The sequence below is a fragment of the Hemitrygon akajei genome, chromosome 6 (genome assembly GCF_048418815.1).
Source record: "Hemitrygon akajei chromosome 6, sHemAka1.3, whole genome shotgun sequence".
NCBI classification, from domain to species: Eukaryota; Metazoa; Chordata; class Chondrichthyes; order Myliobatiformes; family Dasyatidae; genus Hemitrygon; species Hemitrygon akajei.
In genome coordinates, this window is record NC_133129.1 from 79,323,189 (window position 1) to 79,350,098 (window position 26,910).

General features: G+C 40.1%; 1 protein-coding gene across 3 annotated transcripts in view; it reads left to right on the forward strand.

Moving 5' to 3' along the window:
* The window catches only part of jak2b (Janus kinase 2b), a 286,317-nt gene that overhangs the window by 251,341 nt on the left and 8,066 nt on the right, over positions 1–26,910 (forward strand). For all 3 annotated transcript variants that reach the window (XM_073048656.1, XM_073048658.1, XM_073048657.1), the window contains exons 16-21: positions 429–580; positions 5,225–5,375; positions 8,046–8,182; positions 12,497–12,686; positions 22,199–22,323; positions 25,412–25,584. In XM_073048656.1, coding sequence (XP_072904757.1) covers positions 429–580; positions 5,225–5,375; positions 8,046–8,182; positions 12,497–12,686; positions 22,199–22,323; positions 25,412–25,584 — 928 coding nt within the window. The remainder of the gene's footprint in view (positions 1–428; positions 581–5,224; positions 5,376–8,045; positions 8,183–12,496; positions 12,687–22,198; positions 22,324–25,411; positions 25,585–26,910) is intronic.

Here is a 26,910-nt window from a genome sequence, read left to right on the forward strand (position 1 = left end):
AGGTACCTAATAATTTGGCCACTGAGTGTATGCCAGTGGTAGTAAACCTAATTCTGATTCAAAATAATCCCCTCTACCTCTTCAAGCTGCTCTCACATGAAGCGTTACTCAAAGGTAAAAGACCAAAACTGCTAAAACTTCGCTAAACTGTAGTTGTCATGGAGAAGTATTTTATTACCTTTATTCCAAAAAATAGCTTAAATAACACTTACCTGTGACAGATTTTGCTCCTTTCAAGTTCTGTTATTTTAATTAACGTTAAATCAGTAATCTCTTAATTCATGTTACTGCTCCTTTGTCTATAAAACCATATTAGTTAGTGCATCTTGGAACCTGTGATATATGGTTCAGAGTCAGTGAACTTGTAACCTTGCATGATGTATTTGTTGCATGTACTCCATAATGTGATAATCTTTTTTATTATCTAGTTCTAGTTGAACGTATTCCTTGGGTGCCACCAGAATGTATTCAGGATCCCAAGAATTTCAGCCTGGCAACGGACAAATGGAGCTTTGGTGCCACCTTATGGGAGATTTGTAGTGGAGGAGATAAACCACTTGGTCTGTTTGACAGCACAAGGGTAAGTCAGACTACATAGGAATAAAATCCATCACTGATAAAATCTGCGATGGCTTTATGAAAAATAGACTAACTTGTATGTTAATATGGACAGGAATGACTCATTATTTTGCTATATACACTGTATTTATCCACCGGATAACAAATTGTTACTCTTTCAGTTTTTGATAGAGTTACTTTAAAGTGATTTGAGATTACCACATGCTTTTTGCCTTGTAATTAATCACGAGACTATAAAAGAAAAGATACCTAGTGAAGTGAGCTACTGGAACAAAGGAGTTAGGCATCAAGAGAGATTGTTATTTTCTGATTTTGCATGGTAGCCTGCCTCTACCCAGCCCACTTACAAAATGTTTACAATGCTAGCAATAAACCAGCATACCAAACTGGGCGCTATGGACATGTTCAGTTGAACTTTGCAAAAGGAAAGTACTTTCAACTCACAGAAGTGACAGGGAGCTACAATGCCTAGAATGGAGATGCACAGAGTGACAGGGAGCTACAGTGTTCAATGTGGAGATGCACAGAGTGACAGGGAGCTACAATGTTCAATGTGGAGATGCACAGAGTGACAGGGAGCTACAGTGTTCAATGTGGAGATGCACAGAGTGACGGGGAGCTACAGTGTTCAATGTGGAGATGCACAGAGTGACAGGGAGCTACAGTGTTCAATGTGGAGATGCACAGAGTGACGGGGAGTTACAGTGTTCAATGTGGAGATGCACAGAGTGACAGGGAGCTACAATGTTCAATGTGCAGATGCACAGAGTGACGGGGAGCTACAGTGTTCAATGTGGAGATGTGCAGAGTGACAGGGAGCTACAATGTTCAATTTGCAGATGCACAGAGTGACGGGGAGCTACAGTGTTCAATGTGGAGATGCACAGAGTGACAGGGAGCTACAGTGTTCAATGTGCAGATGCACAGAGTGACGGGGAACTACAGTGTTCAATGTGGAGATGTGCAGAGTGACAGGGAGCTACAATGCCCAGAATGGAGATGCACAGAGTGACAGGGAGCTACAATGTTCAATTTGCAGATGCACAGAGTGACGGGGAGCTACAGTGTTCAATGTGGAGATGCACAGAGTGACAGGGAGCTACAGTGTTCAATGTGCAGATGCACAGAGTGACGGGGAACTACAGTGTTCAATGTGGAGATGTGCAGAGTGACAGGGAGCTACAATGTTCAATTTGCAAATGCACAGAGTGACGGGGAGCTACAATGTTCAATTTGCAGATGCACAGAGTGACAGGGAGCTACAATGCCCAGAATGGAGATGCACAGAGTGACAGGGAGCTACAATGTTCAATTTGCAGATGCACAGAGTGACGGGGAGCTACAGTGTTCAATGTGGAGATGCACAGAGTGACAGGGAGCTACAGTGTTCAATGTGCAGATGCACAGAGTGACGGGGAACTACAGTGTTCAATGTGGAGATGTGCAGAGTGACAGGGAGCTACAATGTTCAATGTGCAGATGCACAGAGTGACAGGGAGCTACAATGTTCAATGTGCAGATGCACAGAGTGACAGGGAGCTACAATGCCCAGAATGGAGATGCACAGAGTGACAGGGAGCTACAGTGTTCAATGTGCAGATGCACAGAGTGACAGGGAGCTACAGTGTTCAATGTGGAGATGCACAGAATGACGGGGAGCTACAGTGTTCAATGTGGAGATGTGCAGAGTGACAGGGAGCTACAATGTTCAATTTGCAGATGCACAGAGTGACGGGGAGCTACAGTGTTCAATGTGGAGATGCACAGAGTGAAAGGGAGCTACAGTGTTCAATGTGCAGATGCACAGAGTGACAGGGAGCTACAATGCCCAGAATGGAGATGCACAGAGTGACAGGGAGCTACAGTGTTCAATGTGCAGATGCACAGAGTGACAGGGAGCTACAGTGTTCAATGTGGAGATGCACAGAGTGACGGGGAGCTACAGTGTTCAATGTGGAGATGCACAGAGTGACAGGGAGCTACAGTGTTCAATGTGGAGATGCACAGAGTGACAGGGAGCTACAATGTTCAATGTGCAGATGCACAGAGTGACGGGGAGCTACAGTGTTCAATGTGGAGATGTGCAGAGTGACAGGGAGCTACAATGTTCAATTTGCAGATGCACAGAGTGACGGGGAGCTACAGTGTTCAATGTGGAGATGCACAGAGTGACAGGGAGCTACAGTGTTCAATGTGCAGATGCACAGAGTGACAGGAAGCTACAATGTTCAATGTGCAGATGCACAGAGTGACAGGGAGCTACAGTGTTCAATGTGGAGATGCACAGAGTGACAGGGAGCTACAATGTTCAATGTGCAGATGCACAGAGTGACAGGGAGCTACAATGTTCAATGTGCAGATGCACAGAGTGACAGGGAGCTACAATGCCCAGAATGGAGATGCACAGAGTGACAGGGAGCTACAGTGTTCAATGTGGAGATGCACAGAGTGACAGGGAGCTACAATGTTCAATGTGGAGATGCACAGAGTGACAGGGAGCTACAGTGTTCAATGTGGAGATGCACAGAGTGACGGGGAGCTACAGTGTTCAATGTGGAGATGCACAGAGTGACAGGGAGCTACAGTGTTCAATGTGGAGATGCACAGAGTGACAGGGAGCTACAGTGTTCAATGTGGAGATGCACAGAGTGACGGGGAGCTACAGTGTTCAATGTGGAGATGCACAGAGTGACAGGGAGCTACAGTGTTCAATGTGGAGATGCACAGAGTGACAGGGAGCTACAATGTTCAATGTGGAGATGCACAGAGTGACGGGGAGCTACAATGTTCAATGTGCAGATGCACTGAGTGACAGGGAGCTACAGTGTTCAATGTGGAGATGCACAGAGTGACAGGGAGCTACAGTGTTCAATGTGGAGATGCACAGAGTGACAGGGAGCTACAGTGTTCAATGTGCAGATGCACAGAGTGACAGAGAGCTACAATGTTCAATGTGCAGATGCACAGAGTGACAGGGAGCTACAGTGTTCAATGTGGAGATGCACAGAGTGACAGGGAGCTACAATGTTCAATGTGCAGATGCACAGAATGACAGGGAGCTACAATGTTCAATGTGCAGATGCACAGAGTGACAGGGAGCTACAATGCCCAGAATGGAGATGCACAGAGTGACAGGGAGCTACAGTGTTCAATGTGGAGATGCACAGAGTGACGGGGAGCTACAGTGTTCAATGTGGAGATGCACAGAGTGACGGGGAGCTACAGTGTTCAATGTGGAGATGCACAGAGTGACAGGGAGCTACAGTGTTCAATGTGGAGATGCACAGAGTGACAGGGAGCTACAATGTTCAATGTGGAGATGCACAGAGTGACAGGGAGCTACAGTGTTCAATGTGGAGATGCACAGAGTGACGGGGAGCTACAGTGTTCAATGTGGAGATGCACAGAGTGACAGGGAGCTACAGTGTTCAATGTGGAGATGCACAGAGTGACAGGGAGCTACAGTGTTCAATGTGGAGATGCACAGAGTGACGGGGAGCTACAGTGTTCAATGTGGAGATGCACAGAGTGACAGGGAGCTACAGTGTTCAATGTGGAGATGCACAGAGTGACAGGGAGCTACAATGTTCAATGTGGAGATGCACAGAGTGACGGGGAGCTACAATGTTCAATGTGCAGATGCACTGAGTGACAGGGAGCTACAGTGTTCAATGTGGAGATGCACAGAGTGACAGGGAGCTACAGTGTTCAATGTGGAGATGCACAGAGTGACAGGGAGCTACAGTGTTCAATGTGGAGATGCACAGAGTGACAGGGAGCTACAATGTTCAATGTGGAGATGCACAGAGTGACAGGGAGCTACAATGTTCAATGTGGAGATGCGCAGAGTGACAGGGAGCTACAGTGCCCAGAATGGAGATGCATACAGAGGGAGGGCTGGAGTCATGGAATACACATCGTATAACACAAGCAAGAAGGTCAGCTTTCTTCGTTTCTCAAAGTTGCCTAGCTTTTGCAAATGGCATTTGTCTCATCAGGTGGTGTGGATCTCTGCAGCCTAACATGATTCCTGCTAGATCAGGTGGACTCAAATCACCAGTGACTGCTGCTGTTGCCTTTTCACTTCTGGACCATTTTGAGGCAGTCCAGGATTTCCCATAGCATAGGGTGCCTCCAGTTGAAGCAAACTGCACATTTCCAGAGCTTCCAGAAGCTTCCATCAAGTGATTCTTCACAGTGTGGTAGATTTGCAACAAGAAGAAGAGGTTTACCCAGGTGTTTACTGAATTTCCTCTCAACTGTTATCTCTAAATTGTCAAGGCCCAAACTTCCTGCTACAGAAACTGGATTCATGTACTTCGTATTTCATGACACCATAAAGAACACAGTAATTCTGGGAAGGGCACAGTGCTGCCTTTGTTTAACTTTGAAGGAGTTCATTCATTTCCAGACAAACAACAACAAGCTTGATAGGTATTATTCTGAATGGAAAAGCTGCTTGGTGTGGAAAGCTGTGTTTCTGTTTATGATTTAGAATATTTCCTAACATGGCTCTTTGAAGCTTTTGTCATATTTTATACATATTCAAACAAAATATAGGGGAAGTTCCTCAAGATTTTCACACCCATTTTCTATCTAAAAATATGTTTTGACCTGTCTTTGACTTATGTTTTATTTTTAACAGAAATTGCAATTTTATGAAGATAAACATCAGCTTCCTGCTCCAAAGTGGTTGGAACTGGCGAATCTCATCAATCACTGCATGAATTATGAACCAGACTTCAGGCCTTCATTCCGTGCCATAATACGTGACCTCAATAGCCTGTTTACTCCAGGTTTGTTTGTTCCCAGCCACCTCATTCTAAAGCGAATCAGAAATTGAAAGAAACTTCAGTCTATTATCTTGCTTTACTAATGATTACTGAATATTGATTGGCAGATACAGAAGCTTCAAAAATATGTTTACATTGTGCAAACATTTATACTGAAAAGATGACTGATTTTCTTTCACTGTAAGATGTGAGAATCATTGCCAAGAATGCAGTCACTGTCCTTCCTTTACCAGTATGCCTTTAAAAATATCACTACCTGAGCGTGGACTCACATGTAGACCAGAGAGGAGGATCCCTTTTCTAAAGGTGGAGGTAGGTGTGAGGGATTGATGGGTATTTGGAACGAGGTGAGGAGGGGAGTGGAGTTCAGATTCAGCAGCTGCTGGATGGTAGCTAAAACAGATAAGGACAATATAGAAAAAGTGAGATGGAGCCGGGGGGGGGTGGGGGGGGAAGGGGAGCACAGAGGTAGAGATGAAGCTGAGAGCATGAGTGAGACACAGACAATATGGATGCTGGAATCTGATAAGTAGGAAAACAGGTAAGGGAGGAATGATGGACAGAATTTGATGTAGAAGATGTTGAACCTACCGGCCTTCATCAGCCAGGGCATCAAGTTGAGGTTTAAGGACATTATGTTGCAGATATACAAGTGATTGGTGAGGTGGCACTTGGAATATTGTGTACAGTTTTGGACACCTTATTAATAGAAAAGACAATTGCAAGCTAGAGAGGGTGCAGAAGAGATGTATAAGGATGCTGCCGGGACTAGAGGAATTTTTATTCCTTGAAGTGTAGGGGAATCAGCGATGTAGGAGAGCCATAGAAGTTTATAAAATCATGAGGGCTATGGATAAGGTGGACAGTCATAGTCTATTCCACAGGGTTGGGGAGCTCAAAACTAGAGGGCACAGGTACAAGAGGGGAGAGAATTAAAAGAGACATGAGAGGTGACTTCTTTACACTGAGGGTGATGAGTATCTAAAATGAGCTGCCAGGGGAAGTGGTTGGGGTGGGTACAGCAGCAACATGTAAGAGTCATTTGGATAGTTTCATGGAGAGGAAGGGCTTGGAAGGTTATGGGCCAAACGCAGGCAAATGATACTAGCAGGAGGGATGCTGTGGCATGCAGGGATCAGTTGGTCCAAAGGCCTGCTTCTGTGCTATATTACTCCGTGTCCATAACAGGTTTAGGAGAGGAGACCGGAGATCTATAGAATCAGTGTAAGGGTGCTAGGCAGAAGGTACTTGGAGGTGGGGGGAATAAAAGTGGGTATCGAGGGTTTTTAGGAGGACCGGATAGAGAACCCCGATGAATCAGAAGAAGAGAGAAAGGTACACAGAGATGCAGGTGACTTGAAACTTTCCCATACAAAACCAATGAAGAAATTAAATGTAGTAAATGCACAAATAAACATGTATAGTAAGTTTAGCAAACATAAGTATAATGGTGGCAGAAATTTTTAATATTTTTATCCTGTATTGACCAGTCATCCTGTGCAATAGTTCCTGCTTGTATTGGCATTCCTTTGTATGGAGCTTTTGTATAGAGCCTTAAGATATTTTTCCACATCAACAGTACCATGTAAACACTTTATTGAAAACTGATGTGTTATAGTTTATTTGCAGTAAGTTTATATGTATCAAGGATTTTTATAAATTAACATGGTTAATAGGGGAACTGGTAGAAGAAATTGGGTAATTAGCAATTAACATAACAATTAATGATTAAACTGGGTTTTCAGCATCAGCAGAACTTTGCTTCCAGGTTATCAGGTTAAATGTGCTATTTAGTACATTAGGAAGGATCTTTTAGCTGTCCATCAAGTTGCAAGTTATGAAAGATTTTTTTAATATTGTTCCCTACATTTTCAGATTTTTTTTCTGTTGCAAAATGGCAAATACTTCATCATCATGACATATAGAATATGTGACATTTTCCAGCTATGTGGTGAAGTATTAGTTGTAACTTTGAACTATAGGAATTACTGATTGTCTGGCTGAGACATATTGAGAGCAAATTCTTCCATGTAACACAATGTTTTGCATACTCTGCAAATGAATATTATCCAAACCAGTTGTAGTGCTGCTGGGTTCACCTTGTGCGCTCAGTGCACTCATATTGTTGATGAACATACCCACTGAGAAAGCTGAGCTTCTACACTGATATCAAATGTATTCAAGGCATGTCTGTTGTCATTTGCCCAAAATTCTCAGAAGGCCTTGTCTGCTCAAACTAAAGCTAGTTTAAATTAAAGCCTGTTTCTGTATTAGCTGCCTGCTCCACAGCCCAGGAGTCCCAAGCCTCCAGCTAAGACATTTAAAACTATTTGTCCATGTTTTCTCAACTAGCATCTTCTCACTCACCGTATTCCTTTGCTGCCAGTATTCCACAGGCATTGTCTTGTGTGTCAGACCCTCCAGAACCACTTCAGCATGTGTCCAATAACCCCAACTTCCACTATTATGTACTTCGAAACACTTGGTGATGTTTCTGACTCTACCACCTTTTCAGGCACTAGGCTCCAGATCCCATCTTCCTCCAGGTGAAAGCAGTTCTCCTCAGCTTACCATCCAAATGCACTTTACTACAGAATGTGTGAAGATAAAATGTCTTGATCGGAGAAAGGATAATTATATCAATTTGGAAATCCTCTCTTCTTTCTCCCACAGATTATGAATTATTGGTTGAAAGTGACCTTTTGCCAAATATGAGAGGAGGTGGCCTTGGATTCCTTGCTTCCTGTGGAAGTCATGATCCTGCACAGTTTGAAGAAAGGCATCTCATATTCCTGCAGCAATTGGGCAAGGTAATAAGTCATCCTGCTTGCTGGCTGAGACGAGTGTCCAATCACATTCCTTTGCTGTCTCGATACTCAGTCAGCTGAAGAATGAGGTTCAATTACACAGATCTTCATAACCTCATGATTCTTAATGCTACAAAACCATGTGAAACAATAGTAATAACAGAGAGTGCTTGTCAGTCATCATCTGTGGAGACAGAATCAATGTTTGAAGCTGATGACTTTTTATCAGGATAGGCAAGTTGCAACAATTTAAAAGAAATAAGGGAATTGTGAATAAAAGGAAAAGACTATACAAGGAGAAATTCAGTGATGAATTCAGTGATAGAAGGGCAGTAGTGGGACAAGCAACAAGAAGTAGATCAAGAGGATCTACTTCTATTGGGTTCGACATTGCTATCACAGAGTCTCTAACCGTCTCTGTTAACCAGAAACTCCACTGGACCAGCCATATAAAGATGGTGCCTACAAAAGGCAGTCAGAGACTGGGTATCTTTTGGCAATTAATTTAATTTTTGAAACATCTAAGTTTTACCACCATAAAGCACAAATTAGGAATGTGATAGATGCACTTCATTTTCCTTAATTAGTGGAAATCCAAAATCTCTCAAGAAGCTCAGTATCATCCAGGGCAAAATACCCCACTCAACTGGCACCCCATCCACCATTCTTATCTTTTTGTTTCCCTCCAGCACAGCACGCTGTAAATTCTGTGCATATCATGTACAAAATGCACCACAGTCACTCAAGCAGGCTACTCCCACGGCACCTCCCAAACCCGTGATCTCTGTCTCCAAGAAGAGTGAAGATAGCAGTACCACCCATATGTTCCACTCCAAGTCATAAATCACCTTCATTTGGAAGCACTTCACCAGTCCTTTAATGTTACTGTGTTTAGATCTTGGAACATCCTCCCTAATTGTATAGTGGAAACACCATGGAACAATTGATATTTTAGAAAGCAGATCACCATCATCTTCTCAAGAATGGTCAGGAACTAACATTACCAGTGATGGCAAGACTCTAAAACTGAATTTAAAAAGAAATTTTAAATCTGCCTGTGTTTTACCTACAGTCTGTCTGTAGTGAAAATAGCACAGCTGCAGATTGTAGAAATGTGAAATGAAACAGGGAATGATGGTAGCATTCAGCAAGTCAGATAATATCTGTGAAGGAGGAACCGAGTTAATGTTTCAGATCAAAGGTCTACAGCTTGAAACATTGTGGCACTTTCTTTCTATAAAGTTCCTCCTGTCTTAACTTCAAAATTCCAGCATCAGTGTGTTTTTGCTTCTTGACAACTCATTTGCTTCCTCTTTTAGTCAAGGGATGGAAATCCATCCTTCACCCCAAATTAGAGCACAACTGAGAAACATCTGCATTTTGGTAGCGTAGCGGTTAGCACAATGCTGTAGCAGCTTGGGGCGCTACGGGATTATTCCTGCACTGTTCTGTAAGGAGTCTCTGTATGACTTCCCTGTAGAATGCTCCAGTTTCTTCCCACAGTCCAAAGAGATACCAGGTAGGTTAGTTGGTCATTGTAAATTGCCTCGTGATTACGCTAGGGTTAATTGGGGTTGTGGTTTGCTTGGTGGCATGGTTCGAAGGGCTAGAAGATCCTACTCCATGCAATACCACTTAAAAATAAATAAACCACCTAGGCTGCTTCACACGCTTTCAAAATAGATTAATATATATGCTTTCCTGTCACTGAAGCTTCACCCTCAGCCCCTTCTTAACTCAACATCAGAACCCAGGCACAAACTCCCATCCCCCTCTGCCCTGTCCTGGTGGTCCCAGGCCAAGCCACAGCCCCCTTGCCAGAGTTTCCCCCAGGCAGAGAGTTTGTTGATGATTAACTGGGCACGCCTGAAATTCTCAGTGGAACTGTTCACTAAAAGGGGAGGTACTCACTATACGTAGCCTGGGAGATATTATTCCTTCACTACAGTGATGGGCTATCCTCTGCAGTGGATGGTCAGTTGGAAGGTAAAGAATTCACTAATTTCTACTGGCTTTCAATGATCTAACCAATTCCTGAAGGTGAATTGGGTCATGACCAGCTGTTACATGTGTAATTATTGGCAGCTAGACAGACCCAAGCCATGGCCTGCTGAACTTGCCAAACTTAGCTTTGCATCTGTTGGTTGTATTAAGTTGAATCAGAGCAGAGTTGCTTGTATGGGGACTGAACAAGACCAACATGTGATTTTTTTTAAATTTTTTGAATTGAATTTTCAAATAGGTTACAGAAAGAAAAAAATTGTCAACACTTCCCCCCTCCCCTTAACCCCTCCCCCCAAACATATTCCTATAGAAAAAAAAGAGAAGAAAAAAGAAAGAATGCCTGGATATCGGAAGATCCCCACATGCTCCATGGAGTTCATAATAGCTTTAATATGTATATTTAATTCTTTCTCCAGATAACCAATAATTTTATCTTCAGAGCACCTATATATTTAATCCTATCTTTTGTAAATAAGGGCGCCAAATTTTCAGAAATATTTCATATTTATCTCTTAAATTATAAGTAATTTTTTCAAGTGGAATGCAACTAAAAATTTCATTCTTCCAACGATCTATACTTAAGTATGAATCCAATTTCCAAGTAACTGCAATAGCGTTTTTGACTACTGCCAATGCAATTTTTATGAATTCTTTCTGATATTTATTCAATTTGGATTTCGATTTTATCCCTTCAATATCGCCTAGTAAAAATAATGTTGGATTATGTGGAAGTTGTATTCCAATCATTTGTTCCAGTAAAACTCTTAAATTTGTCCAAAAAGGTTGAATTTTAAAACAAGACCAAGTAGAGTGTAAAAAAGTACCAATTTCTTGATTACATCAAAAGCATTGATCAGATAAATTTGAGTTTAATCTATTTATTTTTTGTGGTGTAATATATATTTGATGTAAAAAGTTATATTGTACTAATCTTAGTCGAACATTTATTGTATTTGTCATACTGTCAAGACATAATCTTGACCAACTCGTTTCATCAATATTAATATTCAAATCAGTTTCCCATTTTTGTCTTGACTTATGAATTCCTTGTTTAATTGCCTGTTTTTGAATCAAATTATACATACCAGAAATAATTTTTTTATTTTTTCCTTTATGAATTAAAGTTTCTATTTCATTAGGTTTCGGCAATAACATTGTTTGACCCAGTTTATCTCTTAAATAAGCCCTTAATTGGAAATAACAGAAAAGAGTATTATTTGATATTTTATATTTATTCTTTAATTGGTCAAATGACATTAATATACCTCCTTCAAAACAGTCTCCTATATATCTAATCCCTTTGTGAAACCAGTTATATAAAAGTTGATTATCCATTGTAAAAGGGATAAGTTTATTTTGAATTAAAGGTCTCTTTGCTCATAAAGATTATTGGCAGCTAGACAGACCCAAACCATGGCCTGCTGAACTTGCCAAACTTAGCTTTGCACCTGTTGGTTGTATTAAGTTGAATCAGAGCAGAGTTGCTTGTATGGGGACTGAACAAGACCAACATGTGATGTTGAAGGAAATGGCTGCACTGTATATTAAAAAAAACACAGAATTGTAAACATTTATCTACAGTTGGTGAGCTGAACTTCACAAATAAAGAAGCAAAGGATATCAGAATCAAAGTAGGTGTGTGAAGTAGAATTGGGGAGATGGTGACAGAGAGGGCAGTCACTCTTGAACGAAGAGGGCAACAGCAGTCACCTGTAGATGTTTCCGAGTTTACAGTTCCAGACTCGGGAACTAAGCTCAGTCCAAAGCAGCTCCAGTAACCAAAGTTCAATTCTAACCTCAAGTGCTGTCTGTGTGGAGAATGTATGTTCCCCATGTGACAATGTAAGTTTCTTCCAGGTGATTCTCTTTCCTCCTATATTCTAAAGAAGTGTAGGTTAATAGATTGATTGGCTATTTGTAGGTTTTCTGTTGGGTGTAGGTGAGTGGTAGAATCTGGGAATATTGAGAGTAGAAAAAGGGGGATTAGTGCAAGATTGGTGTAAATGGGTTTCTGATCATCACCATCAAGTCCCCGGGTTGACGGGCATATGTCCGTGGTTTCAGACTCTATGTATGACTCTTTGTAATTCCTTAATTGTGGCAGAAAAATATCTTCCATAAGAAAGGAAATATTTCAAAATCTGTGGGATATATTCACCAATTGTAAGTATGTGCTTGCAATTGTTGAGTTTTTTTTATAAATACTGTACAGCCATTTGCTTTCACTACCACCTGTTCTTGTTGCGAGCAGCAGTCAATGTGCACTGTTGCTATGCTCACCACACTTACACAGTGGCTCTCCTCTCAAAACAGGGCAACTTTGGTAGCGTTGAGCTCTGCCGATATGACCCACTGCAGGACAGCACAGGTGATGTGGTGGCAGTGAAGAAACTGCAGCAGAGCACCGCAGAACACATTCGTGACTTCGAAAGAGAAATCGAAATTCTCAAATCTCTGCAACACGAGAACATTGTCAAGTACAAAGGGGTGTGCTACAGCGCAGGTGGGTATTTAATAATAAAGGTGACTTCACTCATTGTTAAACATTGAATTTTCAAAGCTATTGAGTTGTTGCAGTTTATAGACTTGCCCTGTTCAACACAGAGAAGATGTTAAGTTCACCCAGAGCTAGCAGAAATGTTTTCTGAAAGAATAGGAAAGATCAGCAAAATTTGGTCTCTGAGTGACTGGATGTTCGAAGAAATGGATAATGCTGAGTTTTTAATGGCATGACTCAAATATGCCCAGTTTCTATTCCTTAACACACTGGCATACTGCGAATGTGTTCGCCTGTGGAAATATTTTGTATTTCACTAGAGGCCATTCATCTGTATGCTTAACTGTGTAACTGACTGGCTTATGTTAACATGGAAAATAGAACGTAGAAATCTACAGCACATTACAGGCCCCTCAGACCACAAAGTTGTGCCAACCATGTAACCTACTCTAGAAACTACCTAGAATTTCCCTAGTGCCATAGCCCTCTTTTTTTCTAACCGCCATGTATCTATCTAAGAAGCTCTTAAAAGACCCTATTTTATCTACTTCCATTACCACCGCCGGCAGTGCATTCCACGCACCCACCACTCTCTGTGTGGAAAAACTTACCCCTGACATCCCTTCAGTATCTATTTCCAAGCACCTTAAAAAACTATGCCCCCTCGTGTTAACCATTTCAGCCCTGGGGGAAAAAACCTCTGGCTATCCACACGATCAATAATAAACCTTTGACTATCCACACGATCAGTGCACCTCATCCTCTTATACACCTGTTCTTTGGTGCAAAGATTTCTTGCACAAGTCAGCACAAAATCCAGGGCCTCAGGTATTAATTGTAATAAGCAGCTAGGCCAAAGATGATAACAGAGTCATCAGTTGCAGGGTGGCCTTGAAAACTCCTGATCTGACTCCATGCCCAAGGATAGGACCTGGCATAATGAGTGCAGGGCATTTGTGGAAGGTGGGTTAGAACTGGCAGCACCTACAGTATTTTGTGGGATGAAGGTGGTGCCGACCACTCCAGTCTGGACTTCCACACCAGTTCAATTATGGTCGAAGAAGATAATGTAAGAAGTAGAAGTAGGGGTGTGCCACCCTGCCCCGTGTGCCTCTTCCACTATTCAATATGTTTGTGGCTGATCTTTTACCTCACAGCCTTTTTCCTTCATTACCCTTAATGGTAAAAATATCTGTTGACCTCTGTTTTGAACAACCTCAGTGAAAATTCCAAAAATTTAGGTGTTTTGGGTGAAGAAATTCAGCCCAGTCCTAGATGACTGAAATAGAAGCCCAGATCCTGGTTTCCAAACAGAGGAATATCAGCCCTATGTCTTCCTTGTCAGCCCATGAAAACTACATTTTAATGAGATCACTTTTCATTCTTCTAAAGAGATTTATAGCGTACTTATTTGACATTCCCACCATCAATGAAATCAATCTAGTGAATTTCCACTATGCTTCCTCTATTGCAAATGTAATCTTTCATTTGGTCAGAGACCAAACCATTTTCCAAGTGCCTGATATAATTCATAGTGTTTTTACACTTTACTCAAATCCTCTTGCAATCAAGTCAAATGTAATTGCTTACTGTACTTGCATGTTAACTGTTAGTGATTGCTCTGAATACCAACATCTTTCAATTTCTTATCAATTAAAAGTATACTTCATATTTATCCCTATTATATTCTACCTCCCATGTCCTTGCCCTTCACTTAAATGGTCTTTATCCCTCTGAAACCTTGCTGCAGCATCCTCAGAGCCTCACTGACATCCAACTTTGTATCATCAGCAAATATGAATATACCTGTATTGGATTTGATCTTGTCATCCAAAACCTAATGTGGATTGCCAACTTCTAGGGCCTCAGCTTCAGTCCCCATGCCACTCCACATAAACTATCAACAAAAAAATACTCCTCGTTCTTTTCTGTCCATTAGCCCTTCCTTAATTTATCATAGTCTATTACCCCATGAATGTTAGGACTTGAGCCCATATTGAGGTGCACGGTAGTGTAGTGGTTAGCACAACACTTTACTGTACCAGTGACCAGAGGTCAATTCCCATCGTGCTTGTAGGGAGCTTGCACGTTTTCCCCATAACCGCATGTGTTTCATCTCACATTCCAAATTCATGCCAGTTTATAGGTAATTAGTCATTGTAAATTGTCACATGATTAGGTTAGGACTAAATTGAGGGACTACTGGGCAGCCAAGAAAAAACAAGCAACTCTGTAATGCCCTGGTTTATATTTTTACTGTTATGCTGTATGTATTTCATTTTGTGCTGTTCTGTGAGAGCTGCTTGTTTTCAGCTTATGTTTGGGTTATCATTGAAGATGAGAGAAGGTGAGAAATGTGTGCCATCCAACTAGGATGATTGGATTAAGGGGAGGTTTCTCTGGTGAGGGACACTGTTACGTATTCAGGCAACAATAAATATAGATGAGTTAGGCAAGGGTTTTTATAACAAATAACACGTTTATTAAACACTGAAACAAACCCCCTCAAAAGTAAACAAACCCAAACGTAATCGGAACTCAGCTGCTGTGCGACACATTCACAGTTCTTAATAGCGCTGCATGTTCAAACAGTCTTTAAAACGGTATTGAAAAAAAAACAGTTCTTTAAAACGGTATGCCAAAAGAAAACAGTTCTTTAGAGCGATATGCCAAAAGTTCAAAAGCTCACAGTCCTTTTAAAAAAGGGAGACACTTTTTAAGGCGATTTAAATTCTCTTCCACGTCGATGTCCTTCGATTCCCCGGCGTCGAACTTTCCCACAAAGAATTTTATAAAATATAACGGCTTAAAGGTACTGACCTTTCTTCCCACACTATTCTCAATCCTTTCTGGTCAACCCAGGGATTAACAGCGAGAATAGTCAACGAAATCCTTCCGAATGAGGATCAAACAAGGTCGAACTTTTCCACCTTTGAAAATCGGTTCTCCTCGATTTTTACCTTCCAAACTTTTCTTCACTCTCCACCAGCAAAGAAACCGTTAGCAATGACCTTTTAAACTTTAGGCATTATATAGAACTTCATTTTTAACTAAACTGCGTCATCACATTAAATCACGCAGTGACATGAAGTCATCTTGGCAAATTCCGCCACGAACTGCCCCACCTGACAAGGTGGGTCTTCCTTTTATACCCTGTAAAAAAAAACTGTCACATGACGTCTACTGGCGGGAAAATGACATCACTCCACCATCACAAGACCATTACCTCATGTCCAGTATAACTTCAACCCCAGTCACGTGACAAGGGTACCACTGTCACGTGTCACGGGTACGTAACACCTCCCTCCAAAAAAAACATTTTTGGTCTGACAAGAACAAAAATTTTAACAATCACTTACAAGAAAAACAAATGTATAAATTATATAACATACACAATATACAATACAGTAGGAGTGTTACAATAAAAAAAACCACTCCAAATAAAAAAAATATTACATTGTACATTCAACATCGAGATAGACAATCAGCAACCACATTATCTTTACCTTTAACATGAGTTATCACAATATTGTACTCTTGTAACATCAAACTCCAATTTAACAATCTTCTGTTTTTGTTTTTCATCTTACTCAGAAAAACTAACAGATTATGATCAGTGTAAACAATAAGTGGTTTTTGAGTTGTACCAACATATACCTCAAAATATTCCAAAGCCAAAACGAGATAACAATTCTTTCTCTATTGTTGAATAGTTTCGTTGATGCTTATTAAATTTCTTAGAAAAGTAAGCTACTGGATGATCAACCTCATCACCCTCATTCCTTTGCATCAATACTGCTCCCGCAGCTTCATCACTAGCATCTACAGCTAATGAAAAAGGTTTTTCAAAGTCAGGTGCCTTAAGCACAGGTTGTTGACATATCATTGTTTTCAATTTTTCAAATGCTTCCTGACAAGGCACTGTCCACACAAACTTTACATTCTTCTGCAGAAGATTAGTTAATGGAAGGGCAACATTAGCAAAATTCTTACAAAATTTTCGATAATATCCTACCATTCCCAAAAATCTTCTGAGAGTTTTTTTCCCCGTCGGAGTGGGAATCTCTAAAATTGCCTGAACTTTTGCCTGAACAGAAGCTACCTTACCTTGACCTACAACATAACCAAGGTAAGTCACAGTGGCATGTCCAAATTCACTCTTGGCTAAATTAATAGTCAAGTTAGCTTTTGAAAGCTTTTCAAACAATTTCTCCACCGCAATTACGTGTGCTTCCCAAGTATCATTTCCTGTCACTAAATCATCAATATAAGCATCAGTATCTTTCAATCCCTGAATCACAGAATTAATCATCCTCTGGAAAGTACCTGGGGCATTCTTCATCCCAAATGGAAGAACATTATACTCATATAACCCAGATGGAGTTACAAATGCAGAAATCTCTCTACCTCTGTCCGTTAATGGAACACACCAATACCCTTTCAATAAATCAATCTTTGTAAGGAACTTTGCTTTCCCAACTTTATCTACACAATCATCTACTCTAGGAATTGGATAAGCATCTGTTTTTGTTACAGCATTCACCTTCCTATAGTCCGTACAAAACCTAATACTACCATCAGGTTTTGGCACCATAACACATGGCGAACTCCAATTCGAGTTAGAATGTCTAATAATATCATTCTCTAACATGTATTCAATTTCTTTCTCAGCAAGTTCACATTTTTCCATGTTCATCCTATATGGATGTTGTTTAATAGGTTTGGCATCTCCAACATCTACATCATGTGAAGCTATAGTAGTCCTTCTCAGAACATCTGGAAACAAATCCTTATACTTAAAAATCAATTCCTTCATCTTTTGTTTCTGCTCTAGCTGTAAATGTGCTAATTTCTCATCCATATTTTCCAAAATGGTCGAATTAGGTAACCTAATAGAAACAATGTTAGATTTAGAATGAAAGTCAGATGAATCATCTATCATGTTCCCAGTTAAATCAAACTCATTCTCACTAACCACAACAGTCACAGTATCAGATTGTTTCTCAAAATATGGTTTAATCATATTTATGTGGCAAAGTTGTGTTGACCTTCTGCGATCTCTAGTTTTTATTACGTAATCCACATCATTGATTCTAGACACAATTTCATAAGGACCATAAAATCTAGCTTATAAAGGATTTGTCTGCACTGGGAAAAGAACCAACACCTTATCTCCAGGCTTAAACATCCTCATCCTAGCTTCCTTATCATACCAAGTTTTCATTTTCTCCTGAGCCAATTTTAAATTTTCCTTGGCTAAACTACAAGCTTTATGTAACCTGTCCTTAAATTTCAAAACATAGTCCAACAAATTAGTATGCACTTCCTTACTAATCCACTGTTCCTTCAATAAAGCTAAAGGTCCTCTAACTCTATGCCCAAACACAAGTTCAAATGGACTAAAACCTAAAGATTCCTGTACCGATTCCCTTACTGCAAATAAAAGTAAGTTTATACTCTCATCCCAGTCACTTTCATTTTCCACACAATATGTCCTAATCATATTCTTGAGAGTAGAATGAAACCTCTCCAAGGCACCTTGCGATTCTGGATGGTATGCAGACGAAGTGATTTGCTTAGCTCCCAATTTATAAACTATCTGTTGAAACAATCCAGACATAAAATTACTACCTTGATCAGTTTGTATTTCCTTAGGCAATCCAAAATAAGTAAAGAATTTTATAAGAGCCTTCGTCACAGTTTTAGCTTTTATATTCCTAAGTGGTACTGCCTCTGGAAACCTAGATGAAGTACACATGATAGTCAACAAATACTGATAACCAGTTTTTGTCTTTGGTAATGGACCAACACAATCTACAATAACTTTAGAAAACGGTTCACCAAATGCTGGAATAGGTTGTAATGGAGCTACTGGTGTAACCTGATTTGGTTTACCCACAATTTGACAAGTATGGCACGTCTTACAAAACATCGCCACATCTTTTCTTAAACCAGGCCAGTAAAAATGTTTTAAAATCTTGTCCACAGTTTTCCTTACCCCTTGATGTCCACCTAAAGGCACACTATGAGCTAAAGTCAAAATCTCATTCCGATAAACTTTAGGAACAACTACCTGATAAACAACATTCCATTCCTCACTTGCAGGAATTGTAGGCGACCTCCACTTCCTCATCAACACTCCTTTTTCCAAGTAATATCCTACTGACACCTTCTCAATTTCACTACCTAGTAAAGCTTGTTCCCTTAATTTTATAATCTCAGGATCTCTATTCTGCTCTGCTATCATCTCCTTCCGAGACAGAGATAAATCTTCATAGTCAGACTTACTCCCAGAATCTTGTTCAAACAACGAAGGTAAGAAAGTCTCTGACACATCCTCAAAACTCGAATCCTGAGTTGAACAGTCATGAGTAACAACCTCATTCTGCACATCAATCTTTTTAGCCATAGCTCTAGTCACAACACAGGAAGAATCTGTGTTAGAATTCACCTCTGGTTCCTCTGATTCCATTGTCAAATGCACTTCAGGAAAAACTTGTCCACCTGCCAAGTCATTACCTAACAATAAAGAAATACCCTTCACAGGTAAGCTATGCTGTAGTCCTACTTTAACAAATCCTGTAACTAACCCTGACTTTAAATTTACTTCATGTAAATGTACAGGCATAAAATCACTTCCAACACCTCTTATGTAATTTACCTCACCAGTATCACTCTCTTCATTAAACTTCAACACACTATCTAACATCAGTGATTGAGAAGCTCCAGTATCCCTAAGAATTTTTATTGGCACCAGAGTAGATCCTTCTTTCAAGGATACAAACCCTTCAGTTATAAAATGATCATATCCCTTTCTAACTTTGTCAGACTCTAACAAATCCTCATTTGTGTTTACCAAACCCTGTAACTTTACAGGTGCTTCAGTATGTTGCACACAAGCATCTGGAACTGCTTCCTTCTCTTTCTTTTTCAATTTGAAACAGTTAGCTATTACATGGCCAGGCTTCTTACAATAGTTACAAATAAGACCAAACTGTCTTTCCTTCACAGGTTTTCCTTCCTCCTTACCTCTCTCATTAACCTCTGATTTAATTTCTAATTTACCTGGAGTCTCCATATTATTTTTCCTCTTAAAAATTCTACCCTGAGGAAATTTATTCTTATGGATTAAAACATACTCATCAGCTAATCTAGCACAGTCCTGCAATTTATCAGTATCCCTCTCATTTAAGTAGGTCCTTACTTCAACAGGAATGCTTCTTTTAAATTCCTCCATTAAAATCAGCTCTCTCAATGTATCATAGTCCTCATTTACATTTTTAGAAGAAACCCATCTCTCAAAACACATAGCTTTATCATAGGCAAATTCCACATAAGTCTTTTCCACAGACTTTTTCAAACTCCTGAATCTTTCTCTATATGCTTCTGGGACTAATTCATATGCTTTGAGAATATTTGTTTTCACAATATCATAATCTAATGCTTGCGCAGCAGTTAAAGCTGTATAAACTTGTTGTGCTTTGCCTTTAATCACACTCTGTAACAACACTGGCCATTTATCTTTCGGCCACTCTGACATCCGAGCAATAGTTTCAAAATGTTGAAAATATCTTTCCACTTCTGTTTCACTAAATGGAGGGACCAATTTAATTTCTTGGCTAGCAACAAACAGTTTTTTAGAATCAGAAGACTGATTCTCAGACCTTAAATTCACCATTGCATATTCAAACTCTCTCTTTTTCTGGTCAGATTCCAATTTATAACGCTCCAACTCTGCTTTACTTTGTTCCAACCTCATTTGTTCAATTTGCAACTGCATCTCCAGATTACTTATTGGAAACGATTCTAAAATCGATTCATCAAAATCACCCGAAGCCACAAAATGTGATGCGATTTTTCTCTGTATTACAGCTTTTGATGTAGTCGCCAAAATACCTTTAAGTTGCAATCTCTTAGCAATCTCAGATACTTCAGTTTTTTTCGCCTTCGCTAACAAATCCGCGTCTGGCGAATCCAAAAACTCATCAATATTCATCGTTGCCGAATACCACTCACAAGCCAATCAAACAAAAAAAAACGAGCAATCCCCGTTACCAAAACACCGATTCAAAATTCAAAAAGCATTTTAAACTCAAACGATCCAAATCCAGACGCAGCCCCCATAATTAATGTTACGTATTCAGGCAACAATAAATATAGATGAGTTAGGCAAGGGTTTTTATAACAAATAACACGTTTATTAAACACTGAAACAAACCCCCTCAAAAGTAAACAAACCCAAACGTAATCGGAACTCAGCTGCTGTGCGACACATTCACAGTTCTTAATAGCGCTGCATGTTCAAACAGTCTTTAAAACGGTATTGAAAAAAAAACAGTTCTTTAAAACGGTATGCCAAAAGAAAACAGTTCTTTAGAGCGATATGCCAAAAGTTCAAAAGCTCACAGTCCTTTTAAAAAAGGGAGACACTTTTTAAGGCGATTTAAATTCTCTTCCACGTCGATGTCCTTCGATTCCCCGGCGTCGAACTTTCCCACAAAGAATTTTATAAAATATAACGGCTTAAAGGTACTGACCTTTCTTCCCACACTATTCTCAATCCTTTCTGGTCAACCCAGGGATTAACAGCGAGAATAGTCAACGAAATCCTTCCGAATGAGGATCAAACAAGGTCGAACTTTTCCACCTTTGAAAATCGGTTCTCCTCGATTTTTACCTTCCAAACTTTTCTTCACTCTCCACCAGCAAAGAAACCGTTAGCAATGACCTTTTAAACTTTAGGCATTATATAGAACTTCATTTTTAACTAAACTGCGTCATCACATTAAATCACGCAGTGACATGAAGTCATCTTGGCAAATTCCGCCACGAACTGCCCCACCTGACAAGGTGGGTCTTCCTTTTATACCCTGTAAAAAAAAACTGTCACATGACGTCTACTGGCGGGAAAATGACATCACTCCACCATCACAAGACCATTACCTCATGTCCAGTATAACTTCAACCCCAGTCACGTGACAAGGGTACCACTGTCACGTGTCACGGGTACATAACAACACTAAGATTGGGCTTGGAGCTTTTGTTCGAGAGGAAATGAAGAGAGTAGATGCTGGGGAGAACCAGTCGTAGTGTACGATCCAGTGGGAGACCTGTTTGTTTGAAATGGATTGTGAACGACGTTTAGAAGGTGGTGAGGGCTTTCATGTTGACTGAGGGATCAGCACGTGAATGACAGAGAAGTTCAAGATGAGCTCCAACTTTTGTGCACATTTGACTGTTTAGTTAAAATGGGCCCTTTTCTTTTTGATATTCTTTACTAACCCTTTAGTTAAGATTCATAAATATAATTCCTTTAATCGTATGCAGTGTACTGTCTGTAATTTTGTGGCATTAACTTAAACCGGGGTTTGGGGTGGGATCAAGTGCCCTGGAGGTTGTCTTCCCTAGACTTACGCATCCAAGAAAACCAGGGTATTTCAACTACAAAATCAAAGCCACCCCTGTCCTTCTCTGACCAACCAGTCTATCATGTGCTGTAATGATTGTACTCTTTACAGGACGGAGAAATTTGAGATTGATTATGGAGTACTTGCCTCACGGAAGCCTGCGTGACTACTTACAAAAAAATAAAGATCGGATTGATCGCAAGAAGCTACTAGCTTACGCCTCTCAGATTTGCAAGGTAATTCATTATGACCATCAGGGACCTGTTACCTTAACTTATTTTAATTAAGTCCTCTACACTTAAATAGAAAATTCTTAGATGAAGTGTCTGTCACTGAATTGGTGCACTTCTAATTAACAAATCTCCACAAGAGAATAAAGCAGCAATGAAATTGAGTGTTGTAAATGTGAACTTGCTGATATACAGAGCAGTTAAAAAGGGAGTAGCATGGATGCATCGAGGGAGGGTTCGATGGAGAGATGAGACTCGAGCACCACTGTGGCTCTCTGGTCCACTTCTGTGCTATAAGTGCTATGCAAAATGTACATTTTGATAATTTTTCTAGCTTGTTTAGTAGGATGATCTGTGAAAAAGAACTTCTGTAGAGCCATTCAAATCTTCAGGCCATCTTGTGAGCAGCATTGGTGTATTTTTATTAGCAAACCAGGCAATGCACCTGGCTACCAGAATAGCCTGCACAGACATGTCAAACCTGCTGCTGTTGCAGTTGAAATACTGTTCAAGGCACCAGGAAAAATAACTGACCAAGATCGTTGATCTGGAACTCTTGACTGTGTTTCTCTTTCTACACATGCTGCTGAGTATTTCTCGAGTTATTTCAGATTTCCAGCACTGGCAAATTGTTGGCACTAGGAGAATTTCTCCCTCTTTCACCAAGCCACTGTTCATTACGTAAACTATAATGTGTTCTAATGTGACCTCTTTCTTTAAAATTAATTATTACGAAGCCTAATTAAGCCTGAGTAATAAGACCCAATTATATTAATTGTTAATCTACCTTCACAAGCATCTAAGAATGATTAATGGTTCCCAAAGTCGTCTTCATATTTCTGTCTGAGTTAGAAGGGAAAAAAGGAATACCAGATGATGATCTGCAAGTACACTGTGCCCACCTGGGTGAGCTGCATTAAGACATGTCAGAGACATGTCAGGTTCTTCTCTCAATCCAAATTCCAACCTGGGTAATAAATACATTCCTGAACAGTTGTAATTACCAATAACAGAAAGGATGAAGAAAGAACTGAATTCACTACAAAATGACTTTGAGCTGAAGTCGAGATTCAACAAAATCATATCAAGACTTGTGGTTGCAGACAGAAATCTCTGAACACTATCCTGCACTGTTGAAAAAGGTCAAGATGTTCTTTACTGCCTTCACAACATCATACTTAGTGGAGCATGGTTTCAGTACAGTCACCCAACTTTTTTCAGAGCAACAAAACAGACTGTCGATTACCAAATGTGGGGATCTGCGTGACATTTAGCCTGCTGTTGTGAAAATGATGTCACTGCATCAAGCCCTCCATCTCATTGAAAGGTGAAAAAGCAATGAAGTAGTGAATAGTTAGATGCTTTTTCTTCAAAACCATCCATGAAAACAGAGCAATGCCCCAAAGAATGAACGACAGACAAATGTTAGAACCCCAAAGTACCCCCCCCCCAGCTCACCCCTCCCCCACCGGCAAAAAAAAGCATCAGCACCCGCCACTGAGCACTCAAGCCTGAGCAAAGCAACATCAAAGACACAGACTTGTAGTTACCCCCAAAGACTTGGCGTTTCACCTGGTATTCGATATACCACAGGTTCTCTCTCTCCCTAATGAGGGAGAAAGAGGTGTCTCCATTTTCCCAGCGAGCAGGGAGACATAGCAAACATCTCGCTGGTTTACAATGTTAAAAGCCCGCCACGTTGCTTTTTTTAGCTGTGTACCCAAAAATCTGGGCACACAACTGCAGATATTCTGAATCCAAGCCGGACTCTTAGGCCGAGCCTTTGGCGTGCGGAACAACAACAGCCAGTTATGAAACCCCGAGAGCAGGTCCTGTTCCCGCAAAGAACTATAGTCAGCATGTAACTCCAGCTCAGGGTCTTCAAAAGAACCCTGAAAGGGAAAAGTAAAGACATTGAAGATGGAAATAGAGCTCTTTCCAAAGATGTAAACAAAGGAGTCGCTGTTTAGCGACATCATCACTCCGCTCTGCTTTTTTTGCAATCTTAAATAGATTTGAATAATGTTTGCAAATTATGAATTTGCAGTTCCTATTTTCTTTCACTGTGCATCATAAATCAAGATTCTTTATAGCTTTGAAGTAATGGCTGGAAACAAAGAAGGGGATGTGGTCTGAGAGCCAAGGGGACAGTAACCAAAACAGTTTGAAACCACTGGTATAGAAGAATTGTACTATTACCGGTAACATTAATGGAAAAGGTTGTTCAAGATGTTGGAGTGCAACTTGCTAAGAGGGAGAGAGATGATAGTGGTTGAACATAAACTTATCCAGTTAGCAAGAATGGATTACAGTTCGAAAGCTGCCACAGAACAGCTATAGTGATCTGAAATCAATCCTATCTGTGTGTAGTTTACGTGTTCCCCATGCCTGATCAATTTCTCCTGGGTGTTCTGATTCGGTTCCATGATTTAGCCATTGTGTTTGCCAATTACGGTCAAAGTCATTGAAAAGTATAGCACAGAAACAAGATTTTCCACTGCTTATATAGATTACCTAGCTGTCAAAGTCGCTTGCTGATAGCATACTAGTTGCTCAGTATTAATTACATGTTAGAATTGTAAATTATAATCACAAATGTTTATGAAACCGTGTTACCTACCAGAGTGATTTTGGGACCTGTGAGTAACACAAAGTAAATAAAACTGGTGTTGGTTTTAAACTTTGTCAAGAAGGTATACAGCATGGAATCAGGCCTCTCCATCCACTGTGTCCAAACTAACCATTTACACTAATCCTACAGTCCCACGTTAACTTTCCTATGTTCCCATTATGATCCACAAGACCATATCACTCTTCTACCACTACAATTCACAGCAGCCACTTAGCCTACCAACCTGTATATCATTGGAATGTAGGAGGTAATCTGAGCACCCTGGGAGAATCAAAAACAGACACAGAAGGAACATGCAAGCTCCTCACAGACAACACAAAAAGGTCAGGACAGAAGCTGGGTCACTTGATCACCTTCACAATCTACCCCGCTGTTCTACTATAGCATAGAAACAAAGTCACTTTAGCCCTTGAAACAAAATAGTCTGATTGTAGCAGCACTGATTCTGTTGGATTGTTACAGGGAATGGAGTACCTTGGAACTAAGCGATACATTCATCGAGATTTGGCAACACGAAACATCCTTGTAGAAAATGAGAACAGAGTGAAAATTGGTGACTTTGGTTTGACTAAGGTTTTACCACAAGACAAAGAGTATTACAAGGTGAAGGAACCAGGAGAAAGTCCAATCTTTTGGTAAGTCCAGTTCAAAGTAAGGTATATGATACATGAATTACAACACACACAAATTGCAGGTGAAACTCAGCAGGTCAGACAGCAGCTAAGGAGGGGAATGTGATTTTGAAGTCTTGATGAAAGGTCTCAGTCCAAAACGTTGACTATCTATTACTCTCTGTAGATGCTGCCTGACCTGCTGAGTATCTCGTGCATTTTCTGTGTGCTGTTCTGCATTTCCAGCATCTACAAAATCTTTTGTGTTTAAATATACAAATTAATTGTGCACAAATACAATTTTTTAAAGAAGGTTTTTGGCAGAACAAACAAATGCAAGAAGGTTAATTTACTTTATGTAATTCAAATTACAGGATGATTAAGGATATTAGAATTAGCAAAGTAGAATTCAAGGCAAAAAGTGGATTATTATTGTGATTTTTAAATAAGTGATTTCAATTTTAAACATTCTAAGATAGTAGTATCAGCGCAGTAAACTATCAATCCTCCCAAAACCTTGCCTTGATCTGAGGCAGAAGTGGAGGTCGATTGATCTCTGGAAGCAAAGCTGAATAGCTATTCACATAAGTAAGGGAAAGGGATTTTAATGGGATTATTCTGAGAGCAAATAGACTCAATGGGCTGAATAGGCTCATCATAATGTCAAATAAAATACGAGAAATAATATGAGGAAATGTTGTTTAAGTAACATTTATTGGTATAAGCGAAGAATTTTCCTTGCAGAATGGTGGCAGTTAACAAGTGTAGAACACCAAAACAAACTGTGGTCACTTGCTTTTGAACTGATATAAAGAAAATTAGATCCACAATCCTGGCTTCTCAACATGTTTCTGAAGTGAAGCAGTGAATTAATGACACACTTAGAACTGTTCATCTAAACAGGAGTTCCCAACCTGGGGTCCATAAACTGCTGGGTTCATGGTACAGACCCACCCATGAAAAAGGGGAACCCCTGATTTAAGTAATTATCAAAATTAGAGACAGGGTTTTGAAAGTCATTTGATATTATAAAGTATGTGAAAACTCATTGACACCAAAAATTCATTTTTGATGGTTGTGCAGACAAGATTAATAGCTGGCACTTAGGTGGTGCCTGAAGTTACAGGAAGAGGAATTATTCATCTATAAATAATCTTGTACTCCCACTGCTAGTTGATTAGCAAGTCATCAGTTCGCAAATGACTTCAGGTTTCGTGGAAAGAATTGAAAAATATATAAAAAATAAAATCACATAATGGTCATGCTTAAAATCACATCCAAGCATTATATTCTTACTGAATTCATTTCTTCATAGCAATAATTAAAGCTTTATGGGGCATGCTCTTTCCA